Source organism: Equus przewalskii, chromosome 26 (assembly GCF_037783145.1).
Source record: "Equus przewalskii isolate Varuska chromosome 26, EquPr2, whole genome shotgun sequence".
Taxonomy (NCBI): domain Eukaryota; kingdom Metazoa; phylum Chordata; class Mammalia; order Perissodactyla; family Equidae; genus Equus; species Equus przewalskii.
The window spans coordinates 11,512,859-11,538,187 of record NC_091856.1 but is presented as its reverse complement, the minus strand read 5'-3'; the positions used below and the strand labels follow the sequence as shown (position 1 = coordinate 11,538,187).

Genomic DNA, 25,329 nt, shown 5'->3' with positions numbered 1-25,329 from the left:
CACAAAATAAGTTCAATTTCCTGTTATTAGAATATCCGTTGATTATCAGTTGATTGTTATGACTAGGAAGAGGAGCTGGCAGAATGAAGGATGAGGAGAAAGTGATATGATGTAAAAAATTATAGAGCCTGGCACACACACATTTTCTCGGATGCTCTAATACTTAATTTCATATTTAAACTCTCACTAGTTTCAAATTAAGACAAGCATGGGGAAATGGGCTAGGATGGCAGAAGCAAGGGAACCGACCCAGATGATAGAGCTAGAGATGATTTACATGGCAAAGGGCAGAGGGGAGAAACGGCTACTTAAATGAAAACAAATTAAAAGAAAAACACAAACCCAAACTATGCTTTTCAAATTATTTGGTATTTTGAGGAACTACCTGTACTATTTACAAGGCTTACTCAGAACGGGTAATTTATGAAATTAGTGTAACAAGGTATTATCTTCTCTCTTTGGAAATTGAGGGTAAATCATTAAAATGTACTGATTCACAGCTGAGTAATGCACAGCTCCTCCTATTTTAAAATGCAATTCCTAGAATTTGTGTCTTAAGCAAGGTATCATCTACTACATAGTTAGCAACTAATCTGCTTCTATTTCCCTCCAAAAAATTCAAATTTCTGGTAATTACTCATTGAAGAAATATTCCTTTACAATACCCCATTTCACTTAAGGATACATCACCAAACAACAAAATATTCACATAGAAAGCCTAACAGTTACTAGTGCATCAAGAATCCTTTTATCTTCTACTGTTCTGTAAAGAGTGCTTTAATTTCAACTATGCATCTGACCCATTGTTCATTCCCTTTACTTATAAAACAACATTCTCAATACAAATCTACTGACCATAACTGCTTCTACTAAGTGTCATACTATGCAAATAAGTTAATAGCTTTCAAAATCTGCATGTTAACAGAAATGAACTTACAGAAAGCAGAAATAATACAGCTTTCCGGTAAAAATGGAAATAGAATTCCTTAATAGGTAGGTTACTGAAAAGTGAGGACTAAGCAAAATTGAGACCCTGCTCTACCAAGAATGAGCTGCCTTAAGAAAACAGGGTTAACCTCTATATTAGCTATTAGGTAATACATGTGAGGGCATCTACATTTTTGAGAGAGAGAAAAAGTGGATATAACTCTAAAGTGCCATCAATTCGCAGTTGCTTGTTAAAATTCTAAGGCTGTTTTCTTTAAGAAAAATAAAAGGAAAGAAAAAAATCCTAAGGCTTCTCCCTAATGTATGATATGATGGAGAGACGGGTGGCGTCAAGGCTGGCAAGCAAAGGTATCACCACCAAGCCGCCTGAGACCAGACTTATCAAACACCACAGCACCCAAACAGAAAGGCATGGGTTTCAATCGCAGGGTAATCTTTTATCCCTCTCCTTTTTTTTTTTTTTTTAGACACTATACTTTTAGGAGACCTCAACTAAGTCACAGAGCCTGAGGTAACAGGGATAATACTGAATAGTTAAAAAAAAAAAAAAAACTGGTCTCAAAAGTGAGGTCTCAAATGTTAGTCCCATCTCTCATATAAGCCCTGTAGTATAGCTACCTATTAGTTTCCATATCTTTAAAAGGTTGTGAAAACGAAGTACAAAAAAATCAGAGCGCAGATATGTTTCATGTGTTTAATTTGTGTTGGTGGTGGCTTTCTTGGTATTGCAAAATTATATCATAGCCACTGGCTTTTGAGGCTAGAGAGTAATTTGTGAGTAATATCATTTCATTTACCTTTACAAGGAAGTAAAGGATAATACATTTCAAAAATTCTGGACATAAGAATTTCTATTACTCATCACTTTTGACAATTCCAATGACAGAAGAAATAGTACTACATACATTGGAGAGTCAGAAATTAACAATGTTCACCATTTTCCACTCAAGCACCATAAGTGGCAGGATATGAAATTTTGGTAGGCCTCAATTATTTAATCTCCATCTCTCTCCCTTTCCATCCAGTTCTTTGTTCATATACTTATTTCTATTGGTTGGTCAAAAATGGCTGCAGCAAGCCAAAAAAATCAGTAATAAATTGTTCAGTGTGTCAATTTTTTAAAATCTGGACTTTTCCTCTGGAGCTCTTGCTGTCATTAGTAGCCACTCCAATGGGATGGAATAACCTTAGAAAATCTGTTACCCACAGCCACTTAAGAGACAAATTTTACTCTGTGTCTCCCTGAGCGTCAGAATCACTGCTCAGCGGGCCTCAGAGTCGAGTTTCAGTCTATCTTCACCCCAGGGGATTTGTTCCACAGTGAGAAATGCTCGAAAGGACTAAAATCGACTTAGTCTTTTACTATAAATACTAAGACCAAGAACTGGACTAGGAAGATCCAGACACTGCTAACAGGAGCAGCCAGCCCAGCTCCAGGGAAACTACAAGCCAGCTGTTCATTTTTCTGAATCTATGGAATCTGCACAGAAATGTACAATTCACCACATTTAGGTCCAAGTTTGGTCACTAATTATAAAGGGTAAATTAGAAGGAACAAAAGAAATAAAAAGATATGATACTCCTGAAGGAGAATAATAATAATGATACAGTTTTACCTGACAAGGGCTAAAAACAGTTCAAGTTATGTAGAAAAGATTGTCTGTCTGTAAATATGATTATACTTTGAAATGGTAAAAATCTCTAAGGAAACCACAGTAATGTCTCAGTTTGATAACAAGTAATTCAAAGTAATTGCATTTCCTGCCTGACTGAGTTCTCAAATAAAAACATTTGCTAATCCAAACAAATTACTTCAACTTAGTTTTGTTTTGTTTTTTTTTACCTTTGTGATACAAACATATTTTCTGATTTTGTCTTGTCAATAACTTATGGGCCTCATATTTTGTTTTATTCTGATACGATATTTTTATGTCATCCTCCAAATCATATCAAGCTTCTGGCATGCAAACCTATTCAAATACTACATGAACTAGAGGTCAGTGGGACACTGCGAGGTCCAAGTACCTAAAACAATGGGTAGAATCTGACTCTGGAAGTAAACCCAGTCAATTACCATTTCACAACTGGAAAGATCTCTAACATCATGGCCTTCAAATTGATAAATATCTGAAAAATACTCTGTGTTAAAATATCTTATTCTAGGGAGTTTTAACTAATTCCAAATTGCTCTCAAGAACTAGAAATACCCAGGCTCCAGGCCCACAATAAGAGCTGGCACAGAACTGGGAAATATATGCTTATTCACACCTTTCCAAGCTAATCCTGGGGATTGCAAGCAAGTCATTTCACATATTTGAATTTCACTTTCCACTGCAAAATCAATAATATCTATTCTACTGATCTCTCAAGATAGCTTTAATAATCAAATGAAGAACTGTCATAGTGCTTTGCAAACATTAATAAGCTATACAAATGTTAATTTCTACAATAAGATTTAAGAAAACAGAGAGGACTTCAACTAAACTGAAAAGGTATTTCCCCATCATGGAGTCACAATCCATTCCCTGGGAAAACTCTGGGCAAACCTCAGTGACACTTATGTATTTAAACCAGACTGAAATTTGTAAACTAAGCACCCACCAGAGAATATAACACCATCACCTCAATCTATTTTACCCATCTGATTATCATGATAAAGAAAAGACTAATGAAAACCAGTACTGTAGTCCTAATTTCCCCAACTATTTAAAATTCCTACTGCTGGGAATTTCGTGTTGTGTGTGTGTGTGTAAGGAATGCAACCACACATGAAATGCTTTCTGTCACAAAGTCTTGAATAACTTCAGATGTTAACTTTCGTTTTATGCTGTTTAAACAGCTATTGATTTTACCTTTGGTCTCAAGAGTCACAGGATCAGAATACTCTCCAGCCACAGCCTTGTTACAAGCTCGCACTCTGAAATTCATATATTTCGAATCAAACTTTAAGCCTGAAAAAATGAAAATGGTTTTCAGATATGAAAAGTAAAGAAATCTCCAAAAGTGTGAGTATGAACCTTCAAACAGACATTTTTCCCTCCTTGGAACTATCTCTTTACTCAGGAAGAGTACAAATCTATGTTAGAAGGGTGATAATGCCCGAAATAAAAGGTATAATGATTTATCTATCATTTTCTTCAAAAGAAATAAACTATACAGTTTATCAATGGGTTTTTTAAAACCTAGTGATAAAAAGGTACTCTCAAGCATCATTAAAAGTAATGTTTCATTCGAGGACAGACGCTACAATTTAAAATAACATATTCAATTTTTGGAGAGCAGACAGGTAAAGAATTTTTATATTAATGAAACATTGTCTTTTATGTGAAATATGAATTTAAAGAGAAAGTGAAGCATAATGATTAACAGCAAAACTTTGAAATTAGTCAGGTCTAGATTAAAATCTCAGTGCAAAAATTACTATGGAACCTTCAACAACTTGATGAGGCCACAGTTCTGTATCTATAAAATAGACATGATAAAACCAACCTCATAATTGTACAGAGTAAATGATATATATTTTACTGATTAAATGAGATGTACTGTGTAACACACTTCAGCCTAGCTCCTGACAAACTGTTAAGTGCTCAATAATGGTAATGTTACTGCTCATGCATAACAAGCATTGAACAACTCAGGCAATATTCAGCTATTTCAAATATCCCAAGTCCCCTATATATGGAGGTATCTTTTTAAAGACTTTCAAAAGGCCAACACACAAATTTCTAACACCAAGTCACAGCTCTACTTTAGGTATTTCCATGAAAGTATCACAACAGGGCAAAGGCAACACTATTTACAGTATCACCTAAATGTAGTGTGTGCATCTAAAAAGATGACAACTTTTTATTGTTAGAAAACCAAGGTAAAAATTAAATGTTAGGGGCCAGCCCCGTGGCTGAGTGGTTAAGTTCATGTGCTCTGCTTCAGCAGCCCAGGGTTTTGTCAGTTCGAATCCTGGGCACTGACATGGCACCACTCATCGAGCCATGCTGAGGTGGCATGCCACATGCCAAAAATGGAAGGACCCACAACTAGAAATACACAACTATGTACCTATGTATCAGGGTGCTTTGGGGAGAAAAAGGAAAGATAAAATCTTTAAAGAAAATTAAATGTAACTCTGAAATATTGTTTCCAGAACATCCCTTCACATGTGCTTTACATACATGGTTTTGCCAGGCAGGTGGCAAATATCCAGAAGTAATCAAAATGAAGGTTTTCTTGATATTTTAAGAGAAATTCACCTCTATAATAAACATATAAAAAGTCAGCTTGGCAAAGAAACTTAATAACTTTATCTTTTAAAGTAATTCAAATATTTTTCACAATTACATTTACTTTCTGAGAATGAGATGGATGGATGCAGTCATTTTACCTGATAGCGTGTACTCAGTACCCTTAATATTATCAATGACCTCCCAGCATCGCTCATCCTTTACGCGTGGAAGTCCATCAAAATTAGTTTTCCTATATTCCAGTACAAAATGGTCAATCTTGTTATCTTCTTCTGGCATTCTCCAAGCTACCGTGACAGAGTTGTCAGCCACCAGACACTCGACTGGATCTATCTCTGGAGCTTTGGGGACTGAAGGGAAAAGAAAAGGCTCATTTCTCATTTACTATAGCACCAATCCAATATTTATGTTTGTCATTCAAAGCATGCTTTTTCATGTTGCTTTTGAACTGTTCAGTTGAGTCAGGCTAAGAGAAGGGATACCCTATAAAGGCAACAAACTATTTTTCAAAGCTCCGTTTAAAAATTCACATTTCAAAGTTTTTTCATAGACTCATATTTCAAGGTTGTTACAATCCTAGCTAGCAAAAAGCAAAGGAAACATGCTAAGGATAAAGGATCAAGAATAACCTGTTACTTCTCAACACATACTTTTAATCTGCTATTTCAAACATCTGTAGAACATAAATCACTATTGACAAAACACATTAACAGTTTGAATCTAGTGATTAAAATAATTCAAGATATCTCCAATCTATTTTTTTAAGTCTTGTTTATAAAAGAATTGTAATTTCTCAGCACTAAATAAAAATGTCCCAAACCCCAAAAAATACTTAAGGGTTTTTAAATGTTTCTCCAAACAGTTCTATGATTCATTAAAATAAACTGGGGTAAACGAGCCACAATTAACATGTATAAACATTAATCAATTTCATCTCCATAAACAAGATTTTCCATAGCTCCTCAACATTAACCGATGTTCCATTAACATAACAAAAGGTTAACTGGAGAACGTGGTCCTCCAAAGACAGATGTGTCTGAAATATGAAACTGTACAGGTATTGTATCTAGACATTTTGTTGCTAAAAAAAAGTTTTAAAATATTTACTCCAAGTATGCAAGCTTGGTGCCACATTCTAAATCAATTAATGTAACATCATATCGGTGGAAGAAAAATCAGATGATCATATGAATAGATGGAGAAAAAAATATCTGACAAAATCCAACACCAATTCATGACAAAAACTCTCAGCAAACTAGGAATAGAAGGGAGCGTTACTTGATAAAGAATATCTACGAAAAACCTACAGTTATCATCGTACTTAATGTTGAGAAACTAGATAGGCTTCCCCTAAGACAAGAATGTCCCCTCTCACCACTCTGGAAGTTCTAGCTAAATGAAACAAGACAAGAAAAGGAAATAAAATGTATACAGATTAGGAAGGAAGAAACAGAACCGTCTTTGTTCACTGATGACACACTATCTATGTAGAAAATCCCGAAGAATCAACAAAAGAATTCCTAGAACTAAGAAGCAATTATATCAAGGCTGAAGAATACAAGGGATGAACAGGCAGAGTACAGGGAATTTCAGGGCAGTAAAACTATTCTGTATGACATAACAGTAGATACATGACATTATACATTTGTCAAAACCCATAGAACTGGATAACACAAAGAGTGCACCCTCATGTAAACTATGGACTTTAGTTAGTAATAATGTATCATTATTAGCTCATCAACTACAACAAATGTATCACACTAACACAAGATATTAATTATAGGCAAACTGTATGTCGGGGAGGCAGGGGTATGTGGTGACTCTCTGTATTATCTGAGCAATTTTCCATAAACCTAAACCTGTTCTAAAAAGCAAAGTATTAATTGAAAAAAAAAACTACAACAATAATAACAAAGGAATTACATACAAAAGCTAAAGTGCAAAGCAATGTGAAACCTAACAAATAATAAAGTAAACCAAATGTGTTAGATACAATAATCAAGACTAAGATGAAAGGAATTTGATACCAGGTTTAAATCTTCAAGCCTAACTAGTAAGAAAAGGAGGCAGGGAGAGAGGTAGGACAGTTGATCTCTATTAACTATAGACTCCAAAGTTCAACTCTTGTATGTGCGTTATTTTACAATAAATACTTACAATCTGATATATCTTATTAGTTAGACAGAACCAAAGAAGTATATATCATTTGTCATTATGGTTAATTTCCTTCATCTATCTTGTAGGGTTTTCGTCCCTATAATACATGACATGTCCGTCTCTATGAGTGGAACATAAGCAATACAGGTACTATTCATTGCCAAGAGAACAGACCACAGGCATTAATGAATTTAATATGCTCTGCATTGCCTACATGTGAGGAAAGGTAAAGGCCTTTGGCATCTAGTAATTGTATAATTTTACCAAGTCAAAAACCTGCACTGAAAGTCTCAAGAGGCTGGTATAAAGAGAGAGTCACTTAATTTGTTAATGGGTCTGGCTAACTACCTACATCTCAATGTACTGCAAATAGATTCTTCTTTCTTGTGAATAATGGCCCCCAAAGAAAGCAAACTGCTAACGGGGTAACTGAGGTAAACATGAAAAAGAATCCAAGAAAACGGTGATACTCGGGAGGGAAAAAGAAAATTTAGATAATTGAAGAGTGATAGGTCAAATTAAGGTTGACTTGGATTTAGCATGTGGGAAGTTCACCCAAGATTCTGTACAGAAGTAAGAGAAGAGTTCATCAAATGAGGAATAAAACTTAAGGGGAAGATGAAAGGCGGTAAACTTGTAAACTTATAAAATCATTACTTAGGCAATGCAAAACTCTCTCTGGAAATGATAATGGAAAGCAATTCACAGCAATTTCCATAAAGCAACAGTTCACTAGCAATAGTGTGGAAATTGGTCCGAGAATTTTACTAAGGTTTTCTCTGCACATGAACGTAAAAGGACAAGTGGCATCAACACTGCCACAAACATGTTTCTCTTCTCAACTGTGGAAGCTCAGAAAGGAGAAGGATATAAACTCTCAGTTTCAGTGTATAAAAAATGGCTTAGAGTAGAAGAAAATGACTTGTAATTATTATCATCCATCATCATCATTTCCATTTTTCAGACTCTGATAAGCTCACATCTCATGTTACTATACATAATGCGGTATAGAGTTGAGTTTTGTGGTGTTTATGGAATGAATTATTGAGGAATGAACGTATTCATTTTTTTTTTAGTTAATCTGATTGCATCTTATAGGAAATGTTATGTTACAGCAGAATACAAAAAGTTAGTGATATGAATTCATCTTTCATAAATTTTAACAAACTACTATACTTTTTCTTTGGGATGAAACCCTCCACAAAAGGATTTCTTGTTTTTCATTGTACCTCATTCCTTCAGACTGTCTCAACAGTTTGCCGGAAGTAGAAATCCTAACTGTGCATGCAATCTACTGACTGTACAGTAGGCATGGCCTTGATCTGCTACGCCATCATTAAAAACCCGAAGGAAGGAAAGCAATAGTGAGAAGATTGCTTTTTCAGTAATTTATTTATAAAAAATCACTCGTGTATATTCATCATCCACCACTCCTGATTCTCCTGAATTCAGAAGTAGTATTAATAAAAATATAATGGTTAGTAATTCTGAAAGACCAATTTACAGAGAGAGATCCACTGACAAGTATACTTTCTTCCTCCACAACTATGGTTCCTTCTCTCATCTTTTCCTTTTATAAACTCCTCTAGAACTTCTGATCTGTACCACACAAGTTAACACTTCACTTACACTACTCTTACTAGTTCCATTATAATGTCATGATTACTAACCTTGTATCTCCAATCATATTTTAAAGACCTTGACCAAATATTCAAAGAAAACAATGGGTTCATCTGATGAACACTCTCTATTCAAAAACAGCTCACTTCCAAAAAATAAAGCCAGTTCTAAAAAAGCACCTCTAAGTAAAATATGTCACTTTCAAGAGATTTCCTCATGCCCCAAATCACCATGTCCAAATTGTTTTAGCTATCAACTAACAACATTACTTCATGCTAGCCAAAAGGAGAATACTACTCAAAAGGTCCTTAATTGGCTCTTTCACATGTGGACAATAATTTGGGATTCAATTTTAAATGGTTTTGGCTGCTGGAATATCCTTATGTTAATACTCTAATAAACCAACGTTAACATATTATTACTGGAAATAAAATTCCAACTGAGCCAACAACCACCACAACAATAATGGTAATGAGGGCAGCTAACACTCATTGAGTGTTAACTATGTGACAGGTACTCTTTCAGGTGCTTCAGAGGTTTCAGTTCATTTAATCCCTATAAAAATGCTAGAAAGATAACATCACATTTTAAAGATGAAGACAATGAGGCAAAGTTTAAACGACTTGTTCAGGGTTACATGGCAAATAAGTGGCAGCCAGAATTCAAATCTAAGAAGTCTGGTCCCAAAACCCAGTGTTTTCCATCATGGTATGCTGCTTCTCTCTGCCAAACCAGCAATAAAAGATATCTCTTGATGGGATTCTTAAAATGGAATTTTTATTACCAGTAAAATAATTCTCTAAAAATAAAGACTAGCAAATTTAATTATTCTTAGCTGAATGAAGAAAAAAATTACACTGTACTTCTTTAATATTTACATTCCAATGTTCATTACAGAAAAATCTTGCAGAAAAAAAATGTTCTTATACAGAACCTTACATGTAATATATGCACTTACCTGGCAAAAACTTCAAAGTTTGCAGCATCTGTCTTTCCTGAGAAAAATCCACCATTAAATGAGTCATGTTGTCACTGACCTTTGGTTTCAAAGAAAGGCGAAAGGCTGAAGCCATTGTTACTCTACGGCAAACACAAACATACTTATAAAAATAAAATAATGGCAGGTATCATCATATTTAACATGAAAAGATAGACATTATTTCACTCTAGTGATTTCAGAAACTATAACAAAGGTAACAAAACTAAATAGAAATTTGCTCTTAAGAGTCTTTTGAAAATTAATTAAATAAAAAATGTGCAATATTTTTAAAGACATTTAAGATAATTTTAAGAAACTTTCCTCCAGCCAGTTCCATAAAGTTGCATACAAATACAAATATCAGAAGAGACAAGCATCCAGTATAAATCATCTTTAACAGACCCAGGAGTCATGTGAATCTCTGTACACTCAGTCTCACTGACTTCCTGATGCCAGCCTCACTCCTTTTCACATGCCAAACAATGAACTGGACACACACCCTGATCCCAACGTCTCCCAAGTAGTCACAGCTACTCCATGTAGCCTCAAGTAAGAGGAGAGGTACACTGACCACGTATTCTATAGCTTGGTAGCTGCTAAAGACAGGCCACGGATGAGAAAGGAGAGACGTGAAATCATGATCCTGAACACCATGCTAGCAGGTGTCACTCTGATGTGTCAACATCAGCTACATCGAAGGATATGAGGAGAAACAGCCCTGTGAAACCATATCCATGGGAATAATAAGAATTCAATAAACATGCAATAGATGAATGTGGCATAAAAAAACAAAGAAAGAAGTCATACCAGGCCTCATTTTACCCAAAGTACGGGGAACCTGTTCTGTCAAATAAAACTAGAGATTAAAAGAAATTTTCATATTCTATTCACCATTTTATCTCAAATTTCAATTTTTCATATTACAGTAAATTTCCACAAGTATCACAAAGTAAGTCCCCTTATTATCTTTGGTCAAAGAATGATACAAAAGTACTATTCCTGAGTGTTGTGCTTCTAACACACCAGTTGGGAGAGGAAGTGAATAGAGTGGAGGAACAAGGGGAATACCAGGCCTCGTGAGTCAGACCTGCCAAACCTCCCCTAGAGATCAATGGGATGACAGATAGCGAATTTGGTGCTGTATGCAGTTACCCGGGGATGAAAAATGCCAAACTGGTGCTGTATTCAGTTATTTTATTTCATTTTAAAACTAGGAAAATAATCACTTTAATGGTAGTAACAATGAGTCAACAACAGCCCAACTATTTATCAAGCAGAAAGTGCTCCACTGAAGCATAATTTACGAGGACGGGAACTCACACTTATCGAAGCGAGCATACCCCCGAGTATCTGACACACACTACTCTAACCTGTCAGGTCTCAACACTAAAATTTCAGATTGTATCAATAAGAAGTTAGGAACTTCTTAGTTGCCAGGCTTACATGCTTTGTTCCTTACAGCCCCAATTATCTTCTGATTTGAAGACTTCCAAAAGAGCTATATTCAGGCAGGTTTTTAGTACATGCCCACCAAATCAATGAATGGGTTTGAACCTATCTGGCTGCTTCTAAACCTATTTAAATGTTTGTTGAGAACTGGTGAGAAAAAGTATCTGAAAGTATTTTAGGGAACTGAAATCTGAAACTTTGTACAACTTCATATAATCACTATGGCCTCAAAGAAAAAGAATGTCTTCCAAAAATGCATTAGAAAGGTCTACCAAAGCTTTTTTAAAAAGCAAGAATAATGACCTTTATTGTCTAGTCAATGAAAATTGCAAAGTCCATAAATCAAGTAAGATGTACAACAATGCTATAATCTTTCAAAAGACTGAACTTTTTATTTTTAATGAATATATATATATATATTTTTTTTTTTTTTGAGGAAGATTAGCCCTGAGCTAACTGCTGCCAATCCTCCTCTTTTTCCTGAGGAAGGCTGGTCCTGAGCTAACATCTGTGCCCACCTTCCCCTACTTTATATGTGGGACGCCTACCACAGCATGGCATGCCAAGCAGTGCCATGTCCGCACCTGGGATCCGAACCAGCGAACCCCGGACCGCCGACGTGGAATGGGCGCACTTAACCGCTGCACCACCAGGCCGGCCCCTAAACTGAATATATTTAGACAATTGTGCCTAAAAACCCAAACTAACATCTAAAATCCATAGATAATTCTCTACATTACAGTATCCATGTGGTTAGGAATGTTTTCATTTACCTTGACTTTCTTGGCTTATTTCTAACAGTACAAGTTGAATACAAGGATCCCTTCTACCTCCTAGTTTTACTTTTGCAAAAAGAAAATAACTGCAAAACATATGGATGAACACTTTCAATTTCCTCAAACTACCTACCTAATTAACTTGACTCTCCCTTTCATGACGCCTTTCTTTCAAGAACCAATAATTCCCACAACATACCTCAACTAACCATCTTCCAACATTACTCAGCACCCAGGGAGGTATAGTTCTAGAGATCTGCTATGTATTATCTTCTCATTTCTGTCTTTAGTTTTTCCTTTCACTCCCTCTGTTCCTCCTCTCTAACTTCTACCACAGCAAGCAATAAATACTGAGTTCTCACAGGTACTTTCATTTTTACATATGTGATTTCCTGCTCAGCTACATTATATACTCTTCCTTAAAATACCATTTCTGCCCTCAAATAAGGGAATAATCCTTTCTTCCCTTAGAGAAAATAATTATTTTATTATGACTGTGTGTTTAAATTATTTTCGTATTATAGATGGAGATGATGAAATTCTAGAAGCTTGCTTCCTGGGAGAGCAACTAAAAACTACATCAGAAAAACCTGGACGTTATGAAGCTAAAAATCAAGCCAAGACCCAGATATGTTCCTTAGGCAGGGGGTAAAAATTTTGTGAGAAGCCAAAAAAAATTACATGCTTTGAAAAACAAACAAAAACAAAAACGGAGTTTGCCCTGAGAAAAAAGGAACCCTGACTTCTGATCACCTGGATACTGATGAAATCAACCCAAGAGGCTGGCTTAGAAGAAGAGGCAAAGAAGTCAAGCTTCATGGAAGAATACATTCAGTCATAAAACTGATCATAATGTCAAGTTCTGATAAAAAAAATCTGGACAAAGAGAAGAAGGTCAGGGGTGAGGACAGGATTCTGGAAAGCACAGAATCAGACAGATCCCTAGGAGAGGAACGAGAGAAGACTTTGCAAGGTCTCTCGCAAAGGCTTTGGACAGCCCAAAGTCTCATTAGGAAGTGACTTCTAATTGAGACCATCAGGGACCAGAGCAGGACTCAGGGGACTGGTGGCTAAATAGAATAATCTAGCCAGGGTGGAAGATGGATTACTCATAGCGAATTCCAGCAGACACAACTCAACTCTGCCTTACCCAAAAAACTGACCTACCCAGCATCCATTCCTCATACAGCCTATACTTTTCCCCTTCAAGCCCTCATGCCCTCCTTCCTACCTCCAGGATTTTATAAGAATTATCCATGTCTTTAACCACTCCCCGACATAAAATACACAAAAAATACAAAAATTAATGTTTGTGCTAGGAAGCTGTAATGGCCACATGAATCTTGCCTTTAGTCAAATAAAAGCCTATGAGAGGAACACAGAACTGAAGTCTTCAGCCAAGATTAACAAAAGAGACACTGGTTTTCACATAATCCATAAGGAGTAATTCTGTGAATTATCTAATGAAGAATAATTTAATCTAGGAATCAGAGTGGTGCTTTGAAGAGCTGTGCCTGTCAGAGAAACTCATAATCCTCAAATGAAGAAACCTTAAGTAATAATATTATAATTGATGCTCAGTGACTAGCCAGGCAGATCAAAACCATCCTTTCTGTGGTCGCCCCATCAAAAACTGCCAGCTGCTCTTTTAGCCCTTTGGTGTATTCATTACAGCATGAATTTCCCTATCTTAAATCCTGGCTCCACCAATGAGAAAGATCTTTTAAGCCAAAGTCTTTCATCATTTTCTTTAATTTTCTCTTCCCATAGACTAGATGATAGTGGCATTAGAAATAGAAAGAGATGGCACCAGGAACAGGATGGAATGAGAACACAAAGGTGTTAAACAGAAGAGCAGTGAAGTCGGCGAGCTTCAGCTCTTGAGGACTATTTAAAGTGCTGTGAGGTCTCAGAAAATAAGACATGCTAATATAATTTAAGAACAACCAAAAATGCATTCCAGGAATATATATTCTTTGTTTTTCTAAATGGTTCCCCATCCATTAGCATAGCTAATTAAGAACTGTACTAAAACTAACTATATTATACCAGAAATGAAATTCTTTTGGAAGTACGTAATTGTCCACAACTATGTTTTTAAAAAATCTTGCTGATATATTGTTTAGTCCAGAAAATATGCAGAAGACATTTTCTTTTATTTTTTTTTTTGTACTGGCCACTAAGTATTTTTATTTTAACCAATGAGATTCTAATAATAAACTGTTTTTGAATTTCATTTCTGACTTCAATATCAATACTAAAAGAAAAATGTAGGTTTTATACCATACCTATCCTTGATCTGTCTGGCAGCCTTGGAGCAAATCAGGGAGAAGAGAAAGAAGGCAGTTAGTGCTTTTCATGCAAGTTTCAATGGCAGTGACATGCAAGAAAAGTTAGGACATAAACCCCGGAACAGATTAGTTCATATTCACCAAAACATAAATTACAGGAAATCTGTACAGTTGGCATCAGCTTGCATAATGTGATGTCAGAACTATAGTAGAAAATCCAGACCCCATGAATATTACCTTAAAAGGAGGAAAATTTAACACTCCAAACTAACTCCAGATGACTATAAATGTTTTTTCTTACCTTAAGATTATCAAAACACACCTCCACTTTCATTCAGTCTGACACTCTTCAGCTAGAGCAATCAATCACCTGCATGGGGCACACATTTTTACGCATCCTGATGGTTTTCTCAGACATTTTAAATCTGCTCTCCAATTTTTCTGCAGAGTGCTCTTCTACCACTTCACAGTGACTGTCTCAAGTTTTCTCTATCGGCCTTCACTGGGCAAGGACTCTGGATTTTGAGAGCTTGCCTGCTAACATAGAACACTAGGCTGCGCTTCTACAACCCTTTACCCCAAAAGAATGAAGTTGTAATGGCAAAAATTCAGAGGAGGAGAAACCAGAGAAAAACTTCTAGTAATGGGGTCTTTCCCTCAGATGACTCCACTGACGCTGCCAACTTAAACCTACTTTACATAAAATATCTTTTTTTTTTTTTGGAGAAAGCTAGCACAAGTTCAGAGAGGCGGGCACAGCTATTACTTGGTGCTGTACAGTCACTAAAAAATACACACAAAAACTGCTGGCTCCTTAACATTTACAATATATCCAAAAAAAGCTTTTTTCCCACACTGACCTGCATAATTAATGATACCTGCAATGTGGACCATGACTGTTTGCTCAACATCCTATCCCCAGTGTCTAGCAGAAAGTGTGGCACATATTGATACAATAATTATTAAATTTAACTGAACATTAGTTAGGTGTATATAGCAATGCTTCTGTTACCTCTCTTCTTGAGTTCTAATATTGTTCTTACTTGGTATTGGTTATTTTTATACTCATCCTAAAATAATTTTGTCTGAGGATCTTTCTACACAAAAGAAGAGAATTGTGATTTAAGAGATCAGGATATTAAACAGTTCCAGCACTACCATAATCAATTCTGTGACCTTATATACTAAATCATCCTATTTCTGTAATAAGAGATTTTGGTCCTTAATGTTTCTAAAGATCCTTTCCAAGCTCCACATTCTACAGCAAACAACACAATTCTGTGGCATCTATAATATGTACCTTGAGTCATGACACTCCTTTGTTAATAGGGATAACAAATGTTAAGAAAGTCAAATACATTGCATCTACGTTAATTCCACTTACTGAGTCATGAGGAGGACTCAGCAAATGCTTAGATTTTTAGGTTATGATACTGCGTATCATCGGAAAGCCTTCAAGAAGTTTCGTCATATTACTTTGCTCAACATCACTATTTTCTATTTCAATTTCAATCACTATTTCTATTTCAATCTTCTACTGAAATCCTGTTTGCCAACATTTATATCAGAGACGGCTCCTTTCACTTTCTCTCTCATTCCCTTCCTCTATCTCTGAATCAATTCTTTTTAAAATAAATCTTACAGTTCTGATCCTTTATTTTGTCAGCTATAGGAAATTTGTCAGGAGGCCAAACTCCCTTAAATAAAATTGTACTACGAGTACAATGTAGGAATAATCACAAATGGTTCTTCATAATTACTAATTAAAGAAGTTAAACCACATCTCTCTCCCAGTCTCTCTCGTTTTTAATCTGCAGTGAGTAAATAAAGGAACTATTTTCTTCTGTGAATTTATCAAGCACTTTGAAGGTAAAGATCTTATTGTTTCCATATTTCTTCTTAAGCCTCATTTCCTCTTTTACAGAAAGATGTTAGAAGCAAAGCATTCTAAAATAATTCTATTTATGGAGTAGCTAATTGAATAGTATTTTCTAAACACAGTTAAGATGGGAATAATAAAATAAAGAAATTTTAGATCTTGCTTACTGTACTCCATGAATCATTTACCCAAACAAAACAAATTTTGAGATTTCCAAATTTCTTCCCAATCAGCAGAAATTCTGAAACTAATCAGCAAAATATAAGGAGCATTAGACTAAGAGATCCGAGTTTCAGTCCATCACATTAACCAGCGAGTCACTTAACTCTTTTAGGACTCAGTTATCTCATCTATGGAATGATGGGCAGTAAGACATCTTTGAACCGTAAAATCCATCCTATGCTATCTTATTTGTAGATAATGACTTACGTAAATTATCTAAAATAAACATTTTGACAATCTAATTCTCTGAAACACAGGCTGGAACGAAGAAAGAGGCAGCAAGGGAAAACTTAGTTAAAATCAGAGCACTGATAAACAGCAACAAAAATAAGAATATATCTGTTTCTGAACGATAACTGCTGAGAGAAAAATATACTAACACTGTCAAAACAATGAATCCACCAAAAACTAGATGTCAAAATTGGCATTTGCCTGACAGGACTTATCTTTCTTTTGATTTGCAGTAAAGCCCAATAGAGTTCCTAGTAAAAATCTGAATGCCACACAACACTGAGAACCTTTTCAAGTTTTCTCTATGTGTTCACATTGTTTTATCTTTTTATACTTTAGATTTTCCTATTAGGTTTGGTTCAGACAATTTTGTAATATCTCCTTGAGACAATCTGAAAATGACTAAGAGGCAAGTTTTTAATACTTTCTCAATACTTTTTACAATATAAAATTGAGACTTCTACCTTCACCCCAAAAATAACATTAAGAAATAACTCAGGAAATGAAGGGTACTCAGTCACAGAGAGTGAAAAAGAGTTTCAAAATGCTATTTTCCTTTAGGCAAAAATACCAGCTTTCAAATGAAGAAAAAAAAACACTGCATACCGGTTGATTTATATACTAGACATTTTATATTTTCCATACATACATTTATCTGTTTATAAAAAGAACTACTTTTCAAAAAAACATGATCTTTTAAAAGTCTTCCAAAGCCACAGTAAATAAGTTGAAATAAACTCTGAACACAGTACTACATCCATCTGCTCAATGACAAGTACATTTATATAATAGGAGACTACACCCAAAAATAAAATAGAGGTGAAAAATTATAGTTTGAGTTATTCCTAACAAATATTTAGATTTGTTTTAAATTGCCTTCATAACTGAAATACTCATGCTTTGTTGAAGGTCCTCTCCTCTCCCAGCATTCCTGACTTCAGCCTACAGGAGTTTCTCCCAGCACTTCAGCTCCCTTGAAAATACTGAGTGAGTGTCCACTCCTCTCTCCTTATTTGCTCCTCCCAGCAGTCAGAGACTGATACTCACTGAACAATATTCCAATGGAGAGTTATTGTGAGTCAGAAGTGCAAAATACACAAAATCCATTCTCCCTTTTCATCTGTGATCAAATGCAGAAGACACTGTTCCCCTTTGACCTTACTCTGTGCTTTTTATTTCATTGTAGGCACCCATGGCCAGGTAACCATTCCTTCTCTCCTAGTCTGACAACTGGGTTATGTGTGGTTATGTATGGCAAAATTGTAATTGACTTGGAAACTGTCCCATAGACTCAGCTCTTTTCACAGAATTCAACTTCTAAATTCGGGGGGCAGGGAGAGAATAGGAATATTAATCTTGGCAAAGGATCTGAGCAGTGTTCTGAAGATCAGCTATTGTAGAGAACCCAGGTTTGGTGGAGTCTGGCGGTTCGTCCATCCAGAAATAAAGCTAATGATCCAGATCTCATTTGCTGGGAATCTTTCTGCATATATTTACTATCAACCAAACTTCCGTTTAAAAAAAAAATTAGTGAAAGTATGTTCTAAAATCCTTTTCCATTTGTGCTGTTTGTACTTGTTTACTTTCATATTGCCTAATGCTGGTGAATAGCATAACTATATCTGATTTACTCACTTTAATATGGGACATTCACAAATAGTATACCTTAAAAGAATTTCTTTTTCCAAATATCTAACAATATACTGCTGGTCCAACAATTAATCTTCAAAGTCATCTTTCCCTTTTCCATCAGCAATTAGTGTCTGAGGCAAGCCTCTAGTCCACGCAGCTGGCTGGGAGAGTGAACTTACTTTTTGGACCTGGAATCAAACCATTATCTGGATACTACTTGGATATACTAAGAAAATAATTGCAAGCAACTCTCAGGCATTTTTCTTGAACAATAAACTCAGATTTCTGGCTAGGAAACACTGACAAATAATCAATTTCACCACAAGTCCAAAGGGTTTAAGCTATTAAGCAGTACTGCAAAATGCTGGAAGATAAGACCAAAATAGTAAGAGAAGAAGAAAAGTGGCACACTAAGAAAATATACTTAAACTACAATGTGACTTATTTTATGAGAACCTTTCCAAGTTGCGATCAGCTGGGAACAAGTTCTAACAAAGCAGAAAACAAAGCTGCAAAGAATAAAGCAGGAGCAAGAGCAGAAGCCTCTCAGAGGAAGGAAGAGAAAGCCTGAAAATGTCAACGGAAGAGAAACTTGGGAGAAACAACTTTTACCATGTTTTCCGAGCATCACTCCCTATTTAAATACAACTGGATTCAAGTTATTGTTGAGTACTCGTGTCCACATTTTATAGCTTTCCTGTCTTCTTCCTCGCTGTCAGGCTCTCAGCTGTTAATTCTTGCTGCTATGATTACGCCTGTCATTAACAGCTACCCTACTCCACCAGAAGGGGAATCTAGTGACAACTAGGAAATGGAAAGAAAAAAACCTGAAAACTTAGTAGTACCATATACATATTAATAGTCAAGAGATTCTGAGAAACCATCATGAAGAGAGGACACTAACTCCTCCCCATGAACTCTATGACACTGATTCTGATGACTCAGACATCCGCTTTCTGCAGGTTTTTTGGCTGTTTCAGATATCTGAGGTTATCACATAAATGCCCTCTGAGGAACTGACATATCTAGACCTTTAAGGTACTTTAAAATATGATACATTTTCCTCATAATTCTTTATATAGTAAGTCCTACCAAGTGCAAAGACAAACTTCCTTACAACCCACCTCCAAATTCAAGAGTTCACTGGTTTATAGCAAAGAAACTTTTGTCTTGAATCATTTTGTTGAAAGGAATCAATTTTTAAAGTTCATTTACAAAATGAAGGGATATAAGCCAGCAAATGTTACCTTCTCAAGGAAGTTTTTTCCTACCTCAAGTTCACAGAAAAATCATAAAATGAAAACATAAGGTGGACACAAATGGATTATAAAGCCACCTTTCTAACACTAATGCAGCTCACTACATTGTCCACAAAGACCAAGAAAATAGTATCAAACTCAAATATTTCTTATCTTGATAAAATTACTACATAGTATATATTCTGATAATTATATGGCTTAATTTCCTGATCTTTTCACACCATTTTTTATATATTCTACATCCTTATTTTACATCAGAGTAGATTTGATTTGCTAAATTGGTAATCATTTAAAAACAACTCTACTTAAAATAAGAATTGGAATCTAGAATTCAGAGTCTCTTAAACACCAGGATCTAGATTAAAATATTACCAGTCTTCTTGCTTTACTGTTTATATTTTTATACCAAACATACCCCTTAAGTAAGGACCTACATTTTCACATTTTAATAAAATAATCAATTATTAAGTTATACAGCAGGACATTTAATAACAAATTCTAGTAGGTTACAGTACTCATATGCATCAAGTGATGATGTTTTCCCAATCAGCTCATAGAAAGGAATATAAAGCTAGATTTTTAAGAATGTTAATAGCAATATCAATCTTCTTTCTTTAGCCATGAAATGTTTATAATAAAGGTACAACTCTGCTAAAGCACACAAGTACCTTTAAAATAAATGACCAAAAGGGATGTAACTGAAAAAAGAGAATAACTTGATTCATCTGACATACTTCTAAGTGTTTGCTTTGGAAGAAATGAGTAGCTAGCATTTTACTTAACAGGAAATTCCAGGCCTTTTTTAGTACTGGAAATGACTGAAAAAATCCAAAATTAAAAGGGAAAACAGCATCTTTTTAACAAAACTTTCCTTTTTAAGTAGATCAGTTTAGCTTTTTGGGTAGTTTTTTTCATACCTTTGAAAATTCTTCAGGTTCCTTTATATCTAATGACCGTGTTGCAAATTCTAATAATTCTTCTGAGTTTTCCAGGGCATTATTACATTGACTAAGCTGACTCTATGAAAAAAATAATAAATCATTAAAATAAAATTTCCTATTGCCATCAAAATCTTAAATACACATCGTTATAATGAACTTAGAATTTTAATGGGAATAACTGAACAAAAACTTTTTAGAGAGTTATTGAAGCAAGGTAATCACTAGTCATAAATATAACAAATTTTTATTATCTTAATACATTGTACTTAACATCTTTCCATAATTTGTCCAAAATAGTTTAATTGCATACAAATAAAGATATATTAATCACTTAAAAACACAAAAGAAAATAAAGCAATTAAAAATAGCTGGGATCAAATTTACTTAAAAGATTCTTCTCAATCAGGGCAGTAAGGAAACTACCAACAATTTAAATTAAAATACCAAAATAATCCATCTGCAGACAACATCCTCTATCACGAAGACTAAATTTCTTAATGATATTTAACTATTTAAGTTAAAGTTTACGAATCAAGTTACAGGTACATTCAGTTGAGCACAATCTTAGTACTCCACTTATAACATTACTTAAGTAATTCATACTAATAAATGCTAATTTATAGTTTCCAAAGCTAGATAACACAGGAATCACAAATCTAAGCGCCTAGATTTCAAAAAGAATAAAAAGGAACAAAGATGGTAACTGTATAGTACTGTGTTAACTTCACCTAACACCATCTTTCTTATTCAGTTCTCTCTCATACTATCATTTGTAGGTTTAAAACTTAGCCCAGTCATCTGAAAATATCGTCAGTGTTACCTTTAAACAAAGAAACAGACCAATTTCTAAGCTCTTAAATGTATCCAAGATTCTTATTCAGAATATTTATTAATATCTATTTCACATTCAAATCTACTTAGTTTTTCCTTAAGATCAGCACTAAAGATAAACTTCATTTTTTTGGTTTCTGATGTGTTCTATTTTACTCAGGAAAAGTAGAACAGTTCAACCATATTTTGAGTTAAAACAGGTTTTCATGTGTTATTCTAAGAACCTAACCACAATTTCATAAAAATACTGCTCCTCCTATGAGTAAATCTCTTATGAGTCCAAAAAAGAACTAACAAACCACTACCTGAAACATCCCATTTGTAGAAGAGCTTTATGAAAGGTTTAAGCAAAATCACTGAGAACAAAATGGTAGGTATAAATGATCACTAGGGCAGACTACATCAATGTAGTAGGAAAGTAAAAAGTACCAAGAAAAATAAAGAATATAGCTCAAGGAACTACGAAAGTGAAAGAGTCCAATCTGAGGTCCAAGTGTGAGATAAAATAATATCTTATTCTAAGAAAATGCTGTTTATTTGAAGTCAAGAGGAAAAGCAAAAAAAGGGAGAGAAGGGTACAAAAGAATACAACTTAAAGACTACTAACTTAGTTATTCATAGTAATTACTAAAACACCTTAATGAAACAACATGCTACAGAGTTTGTGAACCCAAAGGAAGAACAGAGATGCTCTATTATCTCCAACTAGAGAAGGAAATGGCATCAGTGGCCAAGCTGTGATTCTTTTCACTATCTCATTTTTAAACTATCCCAAGAAAGCTTTATGGTTTGAATTACCATTAGGTTGATATCCCCATAGCTTTTCCTTTAAATCATAACACAAGAGCATCCACAAGAATGATCTTCACTAAACTTATGTTTCAACAATTTACAGTCTTATTTTACAACCTGTTGTCCCCTCAATATGACTTGATCTCCCCTAGATCATCATTTCTATAAAAAAAAACTGCCAAAATTTTTGCAGCATTGAGAAGGAGAGGTAAGTATTAAGAATTACAAAGGATAACAGATTGGAGGACAAAAAGAGGAAAAAAATAAAACAACCAGAATCACTGGGAAAAAATGAAGATCTGAAGTGATGATACAGGAAGGGAAGATGGTGCTAACATCCTTGAAGTCACCGCTTCCGAACAGTGTTTAGAACTCTGCTTTTCCCATTTTCTGCAACATTGTGAATTCTTCATCAATAGTCAGCAGCTAAAGATAAATTTGATAGAATACCTCATCAAAAAATCAGAGTAAAGTCATCCCATTTTTGAAAAGCCCAAATGCAGTTTCAATGGAAGACTTCCATGAATCAGATCAGCTAAAAAAAAATTATGATGTCCATTACCATTGTAATTAAGATTCACAAAACCCAAAGTGGAGAAAGCTCATCTGAGACTATGAGAAAAAGAGTTATAAGAAACTTATATGACCCACTTAGGTATTACGGGGAATTTAATCAACAACTAGAAATATAAATTCAATAGCTTACAAGGGCAATAAATACAGCCTGCTCTAAGACGAGCACTGTGGATTTTACGTGTACACACATATATCCAGCTCTGTATATGGCTCTCAGAAAACAAGTTCTGATAGGTAATTATCATACTTCTTCTAGAAGTCTAAAGATATATTTTAAACCAAAAATCCACAATGGGTAGAGATTATTCAATTCTGCAAATCTCAAACGTCTTGAGTTAAAAAAGGACAACACTCCTAAAAACCAAAACCCACATGCCATGACGTGAATGACAGTAGATCTCTCCTCCAAATGAGCACTGACTTGGTTTCATGATGATTCTAAGGCTCTTCTGGACTTTTGATCTTGGATTATCTTAACAACTGAACTCCCCCTTACCTGAAATACTCTCTCTTCCCCTTATTAAATAAGACTTTCCTCCCTCAAAGTGCTTCAAATTAGTTTCTGAGCAACTGTTTCTTAACTCAATTCCCTTCGTGATCCCTCTGCATTATGTACAGTTGGATAGTGTTTACACTAACATTATTCTTAAATCAGTTATACCTTATACACATTTTTGCTTACTCTTATAAATTCTAATCTCTTTGGCAAAAGGATCTGACTTTCCTTTCTTTAGCATTTCTTGCAAATTATCCTCCATTAGGACGTGAAATCCATGAGCGCAGGAGCTGTTTTGCTCACTAATATATACCCAAAATCCAACACAGCAGTAATTCAATGAATGTATGAAATCTAGATACTGACAATGAAATATTATCACTGACTTATCCCATAAATTATGCTAACAAGAAACACTCTAAACTAGCTTCTCAAATATGAATTTTAAACATTAAAACATGGAACATTTTCAAGGTTTTTCAAATCCTTTTACAACTATAAACTATCTCTGGGGCAAGGATAACAAGACGTAATGAAGACAAAATAATTTTTAAAAATCCAATGATAATCATGATTTAAACTTCTAAAAATGCTTTTCTAAAGTCATTATTGTAAGAGCTTTGCTATCCAACGTACGTGAATTTTGAGGAGAGGGAGAAAGGGAGAATAGAGAAAAGAACCTAAGAGGAGCCAGTTAGTCAACTGCTGTTAATTAAAAGCTAGCAATATAATAAGATACATGAATAACATGGGACAAGTAGGAAGTATTTTTCTAAACACAAATGGCAAAGTTCCTACTCTAAAGAAGGATGTTAACAACAGTTTAACTTTATCTAGCCAAGTGCAAGTTTTAAAAAATGTGTCTACTGGCTGCTTCTAGATTCCCCACTAAAAATGCCAGAAAAATAAACTGCATACACAGTAAGGCAGAATAGGTCCCAACGAAAAACAGGCACCAACCAAGTATTTAGAGCTTACAGGTCAGTGAAAAGGAAAATAATATCAGCAACATCGGAACATCACTCACCCCAGGAATGGTTCAAGGTGGCAGATAAAAACTGACAAGGCACATTCAATTTGCATGAGATTTTTTTCACTTGATGGAAGGAGGGACAGGGAGGAGAAAAAATATGACTCATGGCCACTTTGGTGGCAGATTTAATATGTGGTATGGACTATGATGACAGAACTGTTGGCTGGTGAATGCAATGAAGATGAAGATAATTAGAGGTGCTCTGGCAGAGAAAAAGTATGAGGAGGAAGAAAGGGAAAGTTGGAGATTAAGAAACTGAATGCATAAAAGGTATTCCAAACTGGTGCTGTGAAGGAGGAGCTGGGTCCAAGACAGAAAAGAAATCTGGAGCCAGCCCTGGTGGCCTAGTGGTAAAGTTTGGTGCACTCAGCTTCAGCGGCCCAGGTTCTGTTCCCAGGCACAGAACCACATCACGCATCTATCAGTGGTCATACTGTGGTGGCAGCTCATATACAAAACAGAGGAAGAGTGGCAACAGTTGTTAGCTCAGGATGAATCTTCCTCAGCAAAAAAGAAAAGAAATCCATACAGGATGAGTTGTGGGTTAGATCTTCAGAAGATGCTGAGTTTTCTTATTCAATCTTATTTTTTAAATGAAAGAATTTATTTACTGAAATTTATGGATACTTCATGACTACTTATCTTTAAATGATTTAAGTAATACAACCCCCACCTCCTAAATAAAAACAACAAATCTCAACGTGGGGAGTATGTGTAGACTTGAAAAGGTATCTGACCCTTGGAAATTGCGTGTACAGCGTGTGTGTAAGAGAGAAAGAGAACATTTGTATTCTTTCATATCTTTCACATTCTCAAAGATATCTGTGACCAAAATCAACACCCCAAAATCAGTTGCATCTCTATACACCAACAATGAACAATCCAAGAAGGAAACTAAGAAAACAACCCCATTTACAATGGCACCAAGAAGAATGGAACACTTTGGAGTAAACTTAACCAAGGAGGTAAAAGACCTATA

At 35.0% G+C, this 25,329-nt stretch overlaps 1 protein-coding gene across 7 annotated transcripts in view; it reads right to left on the bottom strand.

Annotated features, from left to right (window-relative positions):
* The window catches only part of FSD1L (fibronectin type III and SPRY domain containing 1 like), a 61,838-nt gene that overhangs the window by 18,845 nt on the left and 17,664 nt on the right, over positions 1-25,329 (bottom strand). For all 7 annotated transcript variants that reach the window (XM_070596035.1, XM_070596037.1, XM_070596034.1 and 4 more), the window contains 5 exons: positions 20,599-20,700; positions 14,456-14,478; positions 9,922-10,043; positions 5,327-5,536; positions 3,801-3,899 (listed from right to left, as the gene is read on the bottom strand). In XM_070596035.1, the coding sequence (XP_070452136.1) occupies positions 3,801-3,899; positions 5,327-5,536; positions 9,922-10,043; positions 14,456-14,478; positions 20,599-20,700 (556 nt within the window). The remainder of the gene's footprint in view (positions 1-3,800; positions 3,900-5,326; positions 5,537-9,921; positions 10,044-14,455; positions 14,479-20,598; positions 20,701-25,329) is intronic.